Source organism: Galeopterus variegatus, unplaced genomic scaffold (genome assembly GCF_000696425.1).
Source record: "Galeopterus variegatus unplaced genomic scaffold, G_variegatus-3.0.2 Scaffold4362, whole genome shotgun sequence".
Classification (NCBI taxonomy): Eukaryota; Metazoa; Chordata; class Mammalia; order Dermoptera; family Cynocephalidae; genus Galeopterus; species Galeopterus variegatus.
The window spans coordinates 32,515-46,717 of record NW_007730473.1 but is presented as its reverse complement, the minus strand read 5'-3'; the positions used below and the strand labels follow the sequence as shown (position 1 = coordinate 46,717).

At 41.0% G+C, this 14,203-nt stretch overlaps 1 protein-coding gene across 1 annotated transcript in view; it reads right to left on the bottom strand.

The window, feature by feature from the left end:
* Positions 1-14,062, bottom strand: part of RNF34 (ring finger protein 34, E3 ubiquitin protein ligase) — a 21,464-nt gene extending 7,402 nt beyond the window's left edge. The window contains exons 1-3 of the mRNA XM_008587389.1: positions 13,986-14,062; positions 2,882-3,094; positions 859-1,266 (exon numbers count right to left, since the gene is read on the bottom strand). Of these exons, the coding sequence (XP_008585611.1) occupies positions 859-1,266; positions 2,882-3,094; positions 13,986-13,991 (627 nt within the window). The 5' untranslated portion in view covers positions 13,992-14,062. The remainder of the gene's footprint in view (positions 1-858; positions 1,267-2,881; positions 3,095-13,985) is intronic.
* Between the last annotated feature and the right edge of the window lie 141 nt (positions 14,063-14,203).

Below are 14,203 nucleotides of genomic sequence, written 5' to 3'. Positions count from 1 at the left end.
TTAAATGTGGAGAAAGTTGTTCAAAACAATTCTTTTGGTATTTTAGAATCACTCATATACAAGTGAATATTAATTACAAGCCCTTGCATGTTATTCAGTTAGGATCCCCAAGGACCTCACTGAGACAATATTCTAAATTACAATTAGTAAATAACTACATTTTTTCACTAATTCAGGTGTCTCGTTATCTAAATTAGAACAATTTCACTGTAGCAAGGCAACTGGGCATTAGGTTAACTTACACTACTGATTGTTTTTTTTTTTTTTTTTCTTTTTGTCTTTTTTCGTGACCGGCAACAGATTGCAACCCTCAGTGTCGCGCCCGGACCGGGACCGGCAACGGAATCGCAACCCTCAGCGCCGCGCCCGCACCTCGCTCAGCCAGTGAGCGGCTGGTCTGCATGTGGGATCCGAACCCTCGGCGGGAGCGCCGTTGCGCTCCCAAGCGGCGCACTGTAGCAGTGCGCCACCAGGCCGGCCCCTACTGATTGTTTTTATGGTCACTGACATTTGTACAAATAGTCCTGCAAATGTGTATATGCTATCCTTTTCACAGTATTATTTTAACACTTAGTATTTATATAAGATGGGGAAACTGAGGTAGGTCCTGACTACGGTCAAGAGATTATGAGCTATTTTTGGACCCTTCGGACAGCAGACTTTGGGGCCACATAGCCCCTAAACACTGAAACTACACAACAGGAGAGCCTGCAAGAACAGAGTTCAGTCGGGTGTGGAACCTCTGCTCCGGCATGTGACTCCTAATCCATCTGAAGTCATCAAGCGCTAAAGGCCCCACCATATATGGCCAAGAGTAAGCGTGCTAGGCCCTCAGTGTAATTAATTACACCCTCATACCTGTGCCAGCACTCCAGATCTGGAGGTCTGATCTCCATCCAGAAGCTCTCCTTGAAATGAAGACACAGTAGCAGAGGGGGCTGTATAGTCTGAAAAAAATGAATGTGTAAAAAAGCTGGAAGTCTGGGACCTTGAGGAATTCAGACTGCTTGTGTCCATGTCATCCTCAGAGCCTAGTCCGTGATGACACAGTACTAGATCTACCAAATCTTCTTTCTCCCGACAAGTGTCTATCGGAATGTTTCTAAGAAGGAGATACTGCCGTAGATCTTTCACTTTCAGTCGCATTAACTGAGGGCGCTGAAAAGCTGTCTCTTGTAATAAGTGACAAGTAGAACATCTACGGAGATTTTCTTGTAAGACTGAGCAAATGGAACAAAAATCCTTCTTGCAGTCACTGCATACATGCTAAAAAAAAAACAGAAAAGAAGCATTTAATGATAGCAAGAGATAGGCCATTATGAAAACCCTAGTTTTTCGGCCAGCTGCCAAAAACAAGAAAACACTAGTTTTCTTTTTGCCTTCTATTAAAATTTAATTTTACTGGGCCGGCCCGGTGGCGCACTGCTACAGTGCGCCACTTGGGAGCGCAGCGGCGCTCCCGCCAAGGGTTCGGATCCCACATACAGACCGGTTCCCGCTCACTGGCTGAGCGAGGGGTGGGTGCGACGCTGAGGGTTGCGATCCCGTTGCCGGTCTGGTCCGGTACGGGCGCGACACTGAGGGTTGCGGTCCGTTGCCGGACACGAAAAAAGACAAAAAGGAAAAAAAAAATAATTTAATTTTACTTATGAAGTCCACCATGGCACCATACTATTTTCATAGGAATTTTAGTGTTCTAAAAGCCATGAAAATCAAAATAGTCACTGCCAAGGCAGTTTGGATTCACCAAAGTTCAAATTTAGCACTTTAGGAAAAACATATACTCTCGTGTTAATGAATTAAAACCTTTCCACCCCTTGGTGCAAACATGTAATTAGCAGAGCAGTGCTGACTTAAACCACGTGGAGCAGAAAGCACAACCAGAAACTCTCTTCCGGGTCTTTTGCTACATGGAAAATTTCCCCTATTTAAAGAGGAAAAGAAAAAAAGCATAACACAAGGAGGGAAAGAGAAAAGCAACTGATCTCTCAAGGTCAATCTAAGAAACTAGGGAACACCGCTAAGACAGTCATCTTTCAACTACACAGCCTTAATCACAATGAAAGCCATTCCACTAGAGAAGCTTAAAGAGGACACTAAGATGTGGTCATTGCTGCTTGGTGCATTGATTTCACAAGTTAGCACTTTTTTATTCAAAGAACTGAATTGATGAACAAAGACTGCAAGATGGCCTAGCAATATGATAATTCTCAGAAAGACTTTCTGTCCTAGTGGGGGAAAAAAACTGTTTTAGCCTAAGTATTTTATGCTAAATCTCTAATCAGTAGTTATCTTGTTATATTTATTTCTTCATTTGAGAGTTAAGAATATGGTTAGAGACAAATTTATTGAAACCTGAGATCACAGTTACAGTAAATCATCTCTGAACAAAACTGCAGACTAAATCTCTTGCTTCAAAAAACAAAGCAGCGTCAGGAAGAATCAAATGGTACGAACAGGTCAGAGTTCAGGAGAAAGGATGCCTGAACAACATGAGAAGTAACGCCGGCCCCGTGGCACACTCAGGAGAGTGCGGCGCTTGGGAGCGCAGTAGCCGCAGGTTCGGATCCTATATAAGCATGACCGGTGCACTCACTGGCTGAGCGCGGTGCGGGTGACACCAAGCCAAGGGTTGCGATCCCCTTACTGGTCACAAAAAAACAAAAACAAAAAAAACATGAGAAGTAACAATGTCTACTCAGAAAACTTGAGCCATAATACAATCCCTTCAACTGAGTATTTTCATAAATAGGAAACGGTTAATGAGACTAAACTGTAGATATTTTTATAAAAAGAAATAAAGATTCATTAGCTACTTAAAATAACCTGTAATCAAGAATTCTGATAAATATGAAATGTTGTAACATTTCATACAACTCACCTTCTTTCTAAAGACTGAAAATGAAAGTCCACAGGCTTTGCAAACTATATTAGGCCCTTCCGTAGCGGCTGGTGGATAGGTAGAAAAATCAGGGTTTGGTGTAAATCTGAATGGACCTCCTGCAAATCCTGACTGCTGGCCCCTGACAGCTCCGGTTCCCATGACTTCATTCAGCAGCCCACAGCACGAAGCCCACATCGACGTGGCTCCTGCCTGAAAAGGAACACAAGTACCAGTTTAAAGCTAACTGCAATCTGAATTCCTTGGGATCCTCAGGGAATGTCATTCTGGAAAGGTAAATTTACCCTAAATATCTTGGAGATTATTTCTTTGGGCATCAAAATTTCAAGCTATTTGGAAAGAAATAATTTTCTGGAATTTCGGAAGAATATTTGGTGTTGGAGGTATTCATGATATCTTGTTAAACAAAAGGAAAAAAGATACATGATCCAAATTTCGTAAAATAAATAACAAAAAATATAACCACCCAAACACACAAAGATACATGTACACATGCATAGGAAAAAAAAGACTGGCTTGAAATATGTCCTGTGAAATATTTGGGATATGCTTATACTAAAAAATTGCTCATTTTTAAAATCTGAAATTCAAATTTCCTGGCACCCTGTATTTTATCTGGCAACCTTAGACTGGTGGCTACTGTACTAGACACCACAGTTCTATAGGCTGAGGCAGATTTCCCCAGCTATGGTTTAGCAGAAAGAACATAAATTCAATTTACTTAATTTCATTAAAACTCAGTTCTCTCATTTGTAGTTGGATATAATATACTATGGTATATATAATTTTTTTAAATGACTGAGAAAACATCAAGATGCCAACTGAAACTCTCTCTAGATTTTAATGTATTATGTGTAATTTATTTTCTCCTTTGAGCTTTTCTCTACTTTCCAAATTCTTTATAAAGAATATATTAATTTTGGCTGGCAGGTATGGGGACCCAAACCCTTGGCCTTGCTATTATAACACCACACTCTAACAATTAAGCTAACTGGCCAGCCCAAGTTAAGTACTTTTTAAACAGCAGTTATTCTACGTTCTCAATCTGAAAATACTAAACATTGTTTTCAATAATGATAATCATGACAACTTCCCAAGGTATAAGGGCTATTAGCCACTCCACTAAATGTCCCAGAACTAACGTATTGCTTTTCAGGGTTTTTTCTCATCTCTTCCCTCTCTGTGAGCCACCATCACTACACCTATCTGTAGCAACCTGTCTTCTTTTCATTGAGGTCTCAGAAACCTGATAACCAAATTTGTTAGAAGTAAATATAAAAGAATAAATTTTCAGAGAGGGCCAAAGGCATTTTCCCATGCTTTAAATATAAAAGTAAAGGTGTTTGGAACCAACAGGTTTTTGCCCCTTGTCTTAATTCTTAATTCTTAATTCTTGATAATGTTATAGATAATGGAATTCCAGATAGCTGAGGTATTATTACAGGTTGAGTATCCCTTTCAGAATTTTTTGGATTTTGGAATATTTGCATTGTACTCACTGGCTGAGCATCCCAAATCTGCAAATTCAAAATTCAGAATGCTCCAATGAGCATCTCCTTTAAGAATCATGTCAGTGCTCAAAAAATTTCAGATTTTGGAGCATTTTGGATTTTCAGATTTGGGATGATCAACCTGCAGTTAAAATGGAAGCATCTAATAATATCACAGTCCCAGGCCAGCCTGTGGCTCACCTGGGGGAGTGTGGTGCTGATAACACCAAGGCCACGGGTTTGGATCCCTATGTAGGGATGGCCGGTTAGCTCACTTGGGAGAGCGTGGTTCTGACAACAAGTCAGGGTTAAGATCCCCTTCCCAGTCATCTTTAAAAAAATGAAAATAAAAAAAAATAACACAGTCCCGTTTATTTTATTATCTGACTGTCAAACATTTACTATTTATCCAACAAGCTCTTAAACAAACAAACAAACAAACAAACAAAAAATCCTTAAAAGGCAATTTGGAATGCTATAGAAGGATAATGTTATTCTTGCTACTACCCAGAAGTAATGTTATACTAAGTACAGGGAAAGGAAAAGGTAAAGCAGTAAGAAACCACAATACAAGGTTCAAACAGTCCTAAGTCTCAGGATCACTGGTGTAAGTATTATATGGCTTCATACCCTATAACTCTCAAGAAATAGTAATGCCTTTAAAAGTCAGGTAAAATTACAATTAACAGTTCATACTTTTAAGTGAATATACACCTCAGACTCTCAAGCCAAGGTTTGTTTAAACATAAAAGCATGAAATTCTATATTTACTAATGATTTAAAGTGATTATTCTTTTAAGCAAAGGATTTATTTGCAGTCCTTTAAAGTAAGCTCTCTTAAATGAAAATATTGTTTTAAAAAAAAATTTACACATAATTTGGGGGAGGGGATAGCTCAACTGCAGAAAATACTACTGGGGTCAACTTTTCTTCATTCTAGAAGTTAAAAAGTTTTATTTTATTTATTTATTTTTTTTCCTTTTTGTCTTTTTTCGTGACCGGCAACGGATCGCAACCCTCAGTGTCGCGCCCGTACCGGACCAGGACCGGCATCGGGATCGCAACCCTCGGTGTTGCTCCCGCACCTTGCTCAGCCAGTGAGCGGCCGGTCTGTAAGTGGGATCCGAACCCTCGAAGGGAGTGCTGGGCCGGCCCTGAAGTTAAAAAGTTTTAGAGAAGCTTTACCTGCCTGATGATCTACCTACTAAACAATCTACCTACTGGCCAGTTAGCTTAGTTGGTTAGAGCATGATGTTGATAACACCAAGGTCCGGGGTTCGATCCTTGTTACCAGCCAGCCACCAAAAAAATAAATAAAAAAGAAATTGTCAACTGGTTAGAGCGTGGTGTTGAAAAACAGCTCTAGGGCTGGCCTGTGGCTCACTTGGGAGAGTGTGGTGCTGATAACACCAAGGCCACGGGTTCGGATCCCATATAGGGATGGCCGGTTTGCTCACTGGGTGAGCGTGGTGCTGACAACACCAAGTCAAGGATTAAGATCCCCTTACCGATCATCTTTTAAAAAAAAAAAAGAAAAAAAAAAAGAAAAACAGCTCTATTAGATTTTAGCTCCCTTCCAATTTACATGTGATGTTGTGTCCTCAATTGGAGTGAAAGTTCCTGTGGACAGAAACTTTCTTCTCCCACAGCATCTATTTCCATCATCATATGACTGACAAGTAACCATGTAAAAGGTTTCTTATATTACCACTTTACATGTAACATTATGTAAATTTCACATGATACTTGGAAAGCTCAAGTTGTGTTTCCTTGGTAAAGATTAAGGTAAAAGAAATTCTGACCTAGCAGGTCAAAAATCTCAAACGACACTCCCCTTTAAAAGCAGCACCGCTTGGGAAGCGCGGCGGCGCTCCCGCCCGAGGGTTCGGATCCCACATACAGACCGGTTCCCGCTCACTGGCTGAGCGAGGCGCGGGAGCAACGCCAAGGGTTGCAATCCCGTTGCCGGTCCCCGTGCCGGACACGGAAAAAGACAAAAGACAAAAGACAAAACCCCGTGCCGGACACGGAAAAAGACAAAAGACAAAAAAAAAAAAAGCAGCACTGCCACACATTTGCCCTTTTTACCAGAGATAGTTTTACAATGAGTCAAGGAAGGATATAATTTTTCAAACCATGTTAATGAGTATGAGCATTAAAATTCTAGGCTGAAAATATTTTCTTAAACTACACAGCTCTGGTGAAGGGAATAGAAGGATTTATTTTGGGGAAAACAGGTATAGTCTCTGTGTAGACATTAATATTGGAGGGTGATAATTTTGTCCCATTCCTAATGTTTCTATAAAAGGAACAGCATTTCCTTTTCATTCCCCAGAGGAAAATAATAAAAAGAACACTTCTATCTTCTTTCAGCCATCTCAATATTAAACAAACAAAAAAGCCCAAGACAACCCCCAAAGCATCCCAGGCAAAAAATATGTTGCTATAACCCAATATTCAGTACAACTTAGACTCATATTACTGCTGTCAGCCAAAGACTATAGCAGAAGGAAAGAAGAAATGCTGAAAAATCCATGTTGCAGCTTCATCAGGATCTGTGAACTTAAATTTGGACAAAACTTCCCAGTAAGAGAATAATCTCCCAATGAAAGAATACTCTTAGTATCATAGAGAGGGGTAAATACACCTATGCTTAGTTATCCTGAGAGTAGCACTTGCAACAATCCAGCCTTCTTGTTCAGCAATTTGAAACAGTGGAAGCCCTAGTCACTAGTTTTATTTGAAGTTCCTTTCTTTCCCATCTAGCATATTTGAAAAACTTAATTTCTCTTTCCCTTTTAAGCACCCCAGTGCTGAAATGAAGTTGGTTTCTTTAGTGATTCTACCTCCTCAACTTCTTTGGAGCTAGTATTTTTAGTCCTGTACCTCAGTGGCTGGCTGTCCCTGCCTCCTGCTAAGGAAGTCCCTGGCCTGTGAAACTGCCCTTAAGCGGTTTTCAACCTTGGCTGCATATTGGACTCAGCAGAGAAGCCTTAAAAAATACTGATACCTGGGTCCTAACCCCAGTGATTCTGATCTCACTGGTCTTGGGTACAGCCTGGGTACCAGGATTTATTATTATTTTCTTAACTCTCAAGTGATTCTGATATACAGGCACAGTAAAAAGGTTAAGGCCTGCTCAGTCTAGGGGAAGACTTCTTCCTCCTGCCTACATTGTTTCAGTTAGAACATCACCCTCCACAGATTCCTGAACAGAAGGGGCTGTAGTTATTTCAGAAGACTTTGCCTCCAGAGTTCTGGGGCTAACACCTCAACCTTGTGCTCTCAAAGACCTGTATACATTTTTTTCTGCAGGAGTATAATATACTTCTGGTGTTTCCTTTCCCTCTATAGTTTCCCCCCATCTTTTCAGAAAGGCTCAGCTGAGTTTTTAGCAACTTAATCTGATTGTTAAGTTAGTTCCTTTCCTTTTTACCACACTTTGGCCTGAAACTTTGGCCAAAATTTGGTGCCTTCCTTCGTTTCATTTGCTCTTTGCTTTCTGGCTCAAACTTTTATTTCTTAACATACTCTTCTCCATGTTTTCTTGTGTGAAATCACCAATACTGGGAAAAAGTCAGTGATTTCTGGATCTGTCAAAAGCAGCCATTGTTTAAACTATCTTTGTCTTTCTTCACTTCCAAGTTGAGGAATCCACCCAGAAGATAAATTCTCCCAGACTTGTTATCCACCTACTTGGCTCCCTTTTAATATGTTTCATCTATTCTTCCTGCACTTTCCCATAAAATCCCAACTTCACAAATTTCTTCTGCATGTCCCCTCAGGGCAAAGGCATTTCTACCTACAATTGTCACCTAGATGCTCACCTAGTAATGCTTGAAGTGTCTTATACTGATCTTTCCCCTCTCAAATCTGTCTAAATTTTCTGTTACTTGACAGAACCTACAAAAGCAATTGGGGAACTATTTAAGAGACCATTTTCCCAATAGTTTACTGAATCTGGGCTCTTGGGGTAGGGGGGATATTTGCCAATTTATTCTCTGAGCTCTTGACTCTCTGCCCCTGTTATATTTCCTTGGAACCCAGTTACGATAACTGATAGGGTAATAACCAAAAAGTGTCCCTCTTTTGCACCCTCCCTTTAAATGCTGTAGAGTCCTAAATTCATGTTTTTTCCTTTTCCATTTCTGTCTTCCCTATCCTGAGATCTTCCTTCAGTTTAATCAGCCTGTATTCCTTTATTTTTCTTTTATTCACTCACTGCTTCCATTTTCATAGTAAGATTGAAGCATATTTTCCAAACCACTCCATTCCCGCCTAGATTTTCTGAGTAAACCCAATACCTAGAAAGACGATATACTTGGCACAGCCCTCAGGCTTCTGAATTTGCAGTAATTACACTGAGTTATTGCTCTGCCTCAATTCCAAGGAGGTATATTCCTCATATAAGGGTTGCCATCTATCTTTTGTTCATTAAAAAAAAAGTCTACTACTTTACTCTTCTGTGAGTGAAGTCAAAGTCACGATCTGTGAAAACTAAAGCCATGATATGGGCTTACATGACCTACTGGAGACCATAGTTGAGAGCAAGACTCCACAGGCTACATACATGAATCCAAGAGAATTAAGAAGAACAATAATCTGTAAAGATAGCTAAATTTCCCATGACCACGAATGTAGTTCAACACAACACAGAGAACAGAATACGGCAACTATCTACCTATGCCTGGAACAAAACTAAAAACTCGGAGAATTTAGCTGTGTTTGCAGTTTACTTTCTAGCCATCAATGCCTACTGAAAATAAATGACATTTTCTTGATTATCTAACCCCTTTCCTACCCACCCCCTTAAGCCAAAACTGTTCCTGACAAATCAGCCATTGGACCATGGTCTGCCTAGCTTGTATCAGTTAGGAACCAAGTATCATATTATGGCCCATAGTAAGAAATTAAATTCTAAAACCTGCTTGTAGTGCCCCAGACACCACTGTGCACCAAGATTTTAGGGGGCCCATAACAGTACCTTTTTCCCACTTACAATTTGGAGCTAATTAAGAAATAAGACATTCAGTTCATTAGCAGTGTTAGAACACCAAGGTCAAGGGTTCAGATCCCTCTCCTGGCCAGCTGCCAAAAAAAAAAAGATGGACAAATGGAAACTAATTTTTTTTTACTGATTTGTTTGCTTTTCTACTGCTATTACCAGGTGGAGAACATGACTGTAGCTCTGCAGCCAACTAAACTGTTTGCTAATATGCCACCTAGCTACTGGCACAGCTGACCAAGGGCAGCTTACCATCTAGTTGGGTGGAGAACAGAATACCATCCTCCCTATATGAAGACAGATCTGAGCAGGTCCCAGCAAGTACTGAGTCAAGCATATTTAGTTCCTTCACTAAAACTCACCGACATGAAAAGTCCCTCTTTTTCCTCTGGTGGCAAAAAGGCTGAAAGTGTTTTTTTATACCGTTCCCTCTGTGAGAATGAATCAGAAATCCCCTCCACTCTGTAGGACCACCAATATTATAAGCACTCTCTCAGGTTCCTCTGTCAGATTCTAACAGTATAAGCTCATTCTGCATCATCATTTCAGTCAACAGAAGCAAGATGAAATGTGTTTCTTTGCAAGAGCAGTAGCCCAGCCCTCTTTCTGGCAGAGTGCCAGTTTTCAAATGGCCTCAAGGTTCAGCTGTCTTTGATTGTGTGTGTATGTGAGCTAATGTGGGGGAAATACTTCGAAATGCTAAATTTAAAGAATTAACAAAAAGTATACTACAAAGTTTGAATCCTATTCTAAACTACATCAGGATGGGATCCCTTTTAATGAATCCATCGAATTAATACTAGCCAGCCAGAATGAATAATAATTAGTTTCATTTACTATAAATGACAGCCAGTAAGAGAAAGAGACACAGAGGGAAGGAGGAAGCAAGAGAAAAAAAAGTTGATGGGTAGGGCCGGCCTGTGGCTCACTCGGGAGAGTGCGGTGCTGATAACACCAAGGCCCCGGGTTCGGATACCATATACAGATGGCCGGTTTGCTCACTGGGTGAGCGTGGTGCTGACAACACCAAGTCAAGGGTTAAGATCCCTTACCGGTCATCTTTTAAAAAAAAAAAAAAAAGAAAGAAAGTTGATGGGTAGGAAAACAACAGAAAACTAAATGATCTAAGCCTAAGTCATTTCCTTTTGATTAAACTAGGTAAACAGCAGTAATAATGCCACCTCCTAAAAGTCTACTTTGTTTGCCCCAGCTCTACATTAAGTATGGTAATATTTTACACAGTAATTTTAAGGATGAACCTAGAAGTTTCAAATTCAAGAATATTAATTTTCTCAGATGTTGTAAGAAGCTACAAGGACCAGACCAGGATTCAGTTCTTCCACCAATGAAAGCTTCCTCAGAGAACTCACCCACTATTGGTTTTGTTTTATACTCTGGACAACCTTTAGCTTGCTAAAACTCAATGTCCTTGTGTTAAACAACAGAAAAAGATGTTTCAAATCTTAGCACCAGTGATATAAAAGAATAAAATTTACAGTTTCCTAAATTTCAGTTAGGTTAAACTTTCCTACAGAACTTAAAGCAAAGCAGAAGAAACAGCTGCAACAATAAACAAAGCCTTTACCCTATTTAGAGCCACTTGAGAAACTCCTTAGAGTGTGAAAGGATTTCTTATTGAAATTTCTGCTTCAACTGAAGTACAACATGCAGGGAACTCTGCTTTCTTAATGACCAGATGCCACACAGGAAGAAATTCTATCCTAAATTCTTTCTCTCATACCATTTAGATATTAAGCAGGTTGCAAAAAGAGATGTTGACCTTTTTTTTTTTTTTTTTTTTTTAAAAGATGACCGGTAAGGGGATCTTAACCCTTGACTTGGTGTTGTCAGCACCACGCTGACCCAGTGAGCTAACCGGCCATCCCTATATGGGATCCGAACCCATGGCCTTGGTGTTATCAGCACCGCACTCTCCCGAGTGAGCCACGGGCCGGCCCGAGATGTTGACCTTTTTTTTTTTTTTTAAAAGATGACCGGTAAGGGGATCTTAACCCTTGACTTGGTGTTGTCAGCACCACGCTGACCCAGTGAGCTAACCGGCCATCCCTATATGGGATCCGAACCCATGGCCTTGGTGTTATCAGCACCGCACTCTCCCGAGTGAGCCACGGGCCGGCCCGAGATGTTGACCTTTAAAATGTAATATTTTTAGACAAGACATTGGCCAAATTGATAGATTTTACAATAATGTGTGCTATAGATCATAAATGTTACCTCCTCACGTTTGGGTTTTTGTTTTCTTTTATTTTTTGGACAGTATACTTGATCCTTAGCACAACTCCCCCACCTTTCAGAGAAGGAAAAGAAAACTATATTCAGATTGCTTTCTACTTGATATCTCATTTTGAGCTTGAAAGAATAAACATAATTAGCACAATTAAAAGAGACAGCAATATAAATATGGAAAAACAGGAAGGAGAATTAAATCAAACTAACACAGAACACCAATTTGGATCTTTTTTAAAATCCCTTATGGGGAGTTAATTAGATGTTACTCTAAGGTTAAACCGTTACTTGAGCCAGAGAAATAAAATCTATTTCAAACATTAGTTTCTAAACAATAACAAAAAAATTAAAGGAGAAAGTAAAGAAAATACCCATCCCACACATACTAAAATCAGCTGCTCCTGGGTTTGAGTGAAAATATACTTATCTAATTGCTTAGCCTTTAAAGTAATTTCAATTACACTAAAAGACGTACTTGCTTACATGAATATTCACAAGTTAAAATTCCAAGACATCAGGAATCACTAACCCTGCTCAGAAATCTACAGATGCATATATCCACAATTAAACAATTTCAATAACAATCAACGTAGGTTAAATAATAAACAATTAAACAGCCCAAATCCTAAATTTTGTGAATCCAGTTTCATGAAAACATAAATGAAAGCAGCAGTCATAGCTGTCATCTTGCACAGACTGATGATGTCTATTGAGGTCTGCATTTTGCTTCAGAAAATATATCTTTTCTACATTTTTCAACTGCCACCAAACTTTGTTTCTAAAATTTCAACTTAGAAAGCAGTATGTTTCACTTAAATTCAAAAACACTTCTGTTTTCAAAGAACTCATTTAAAAATTTCAACCCTAAACCTGTCTCTAATTCTCTCCTTCCATGTCTAGTTCCTTGATGGGCTACAAATATGAAATTAATAAAGATACTGACATTCTTTGAGGAAGTATATATAAAGATCTCTGCTATGTTTTCAGATCTTAACACAGGAAGATGATAGTTTTCAGGAAATAAAGCTACTTCTAGATATTTTAATAGGTATTCTAAGTTGAAATAATATTTTATAACTAAACTGGAAAGCTAAAAATAAGCTTTTAAAATATCCCATAGTTTAAGGCACAGTTCAACAGTTACCTATTCCAAAAATTTTCTTTGCTTCCTGAAGCCAGAATTATCCTTTCTTGCTCCTGAGGGTTTTTGCATTTTTTTGTTACCTTATATCATTCTGCTTTGTAATGTGATTACCTACGAATGTCTCTTCTCTTTTGATTGGCAAACTCCTTCCTAAACGGTGGGATTATATTTTGAATTACTGTCCTTCTACTCATCATGTCTCCCTCTTGGCTAACACGTAAGAAATGTTAAACAAAATATTTGCGGAATTTCTCTAGCCACTTAACACTCCCTTTCAATCTTCCATAGCAAATCTTTGAGGCTTTGTGATGGTAGAGTTAATCCAGCAGCTCACTGTTATTTTCCTTACCCACATCAAGCACACCTCTTCATTGAGATTAGTGAAATCGTGTAGGTCTGAAAGAGTATCTTCCTTTATGACTGATCCCACTTGGTTTGAGTTAGGCAAATGAATCAACACCTGCACTGACTGCTGTACACAGAGCTCATTAGAACTCTCAAGTTGCGAGAATCATCTCACAAAAGCAGGCCAGATCTCCCCCTTTCCCCTTAAACTTCTCATCAGTAATGCTCCCACGCTCACTCCCACCTTGGAGAACTCAAGCTGCCAAATTACTTGCTGCGTACCTAGTGGCGATGGAGACATCTAGTTTGCTAGAGCTCTAGGTCACGGCCCCAGCATTATGCCTGCGAAGAACCCCTTGAAGGTGGGATGCCCGCCCCGAACCGTTTCTACCTGTTAGCCTGGCTCCAGGCTCACCACTACTTTTCCCTTCAGTCCGTGATGTTCCTGACATTTGGAAGTTAGTCCAAGGAGTCGGAGCGGGAAAGGGCACGCCGTGGGCAAAGGCACGGAGGGCAAAGGCGAGCACCAGTGGCTCTGCCCCAGGCCCCCGAACAAGCGCACAGGGCCCCGGCGCAGAGAGGGGCCCACCAGGGGAGAGGGTACGCCCGGCCTCTCTTCCCTCCTCGGGCACGCTGACGGGAGTGCTGTGGGAGCTAGAGAGGCTCCAGGAACCCAGTCTCTCCGCCCTGGGTCGGTCAAGGCCCCAGATGCCGGCCGTGCGATCCCCCTAAGCGGAACTCCCAGAGATGCCGGCTGGGTAAACGCTAAGGCGGAAAGAAAGGAGGCGCTTCGGATGCCCGGGCCGGATAGGAGAGGCGAGGAGGGTCTGCCCGGCTCCACTGGCCCCTCACCTTCATGGCCGCGACCGCCTCGGCTCTGCAGGCTCTGCCAGAGAACTCAGTACCATACCAGCAGCTCGCACAGCCGACCTCCTTCTCGGGGGCGATTAGGGTGCCTCCGGAGGCGACCCAGCGTCCGGACGTAAGGGGCGTGGCCACGCTCGCCGCGCTCCTGGGGAAGAGCGCCGAGCGGCGTCCGAGCCGGCCAATCGGGAGCCGACGCTGGGGGG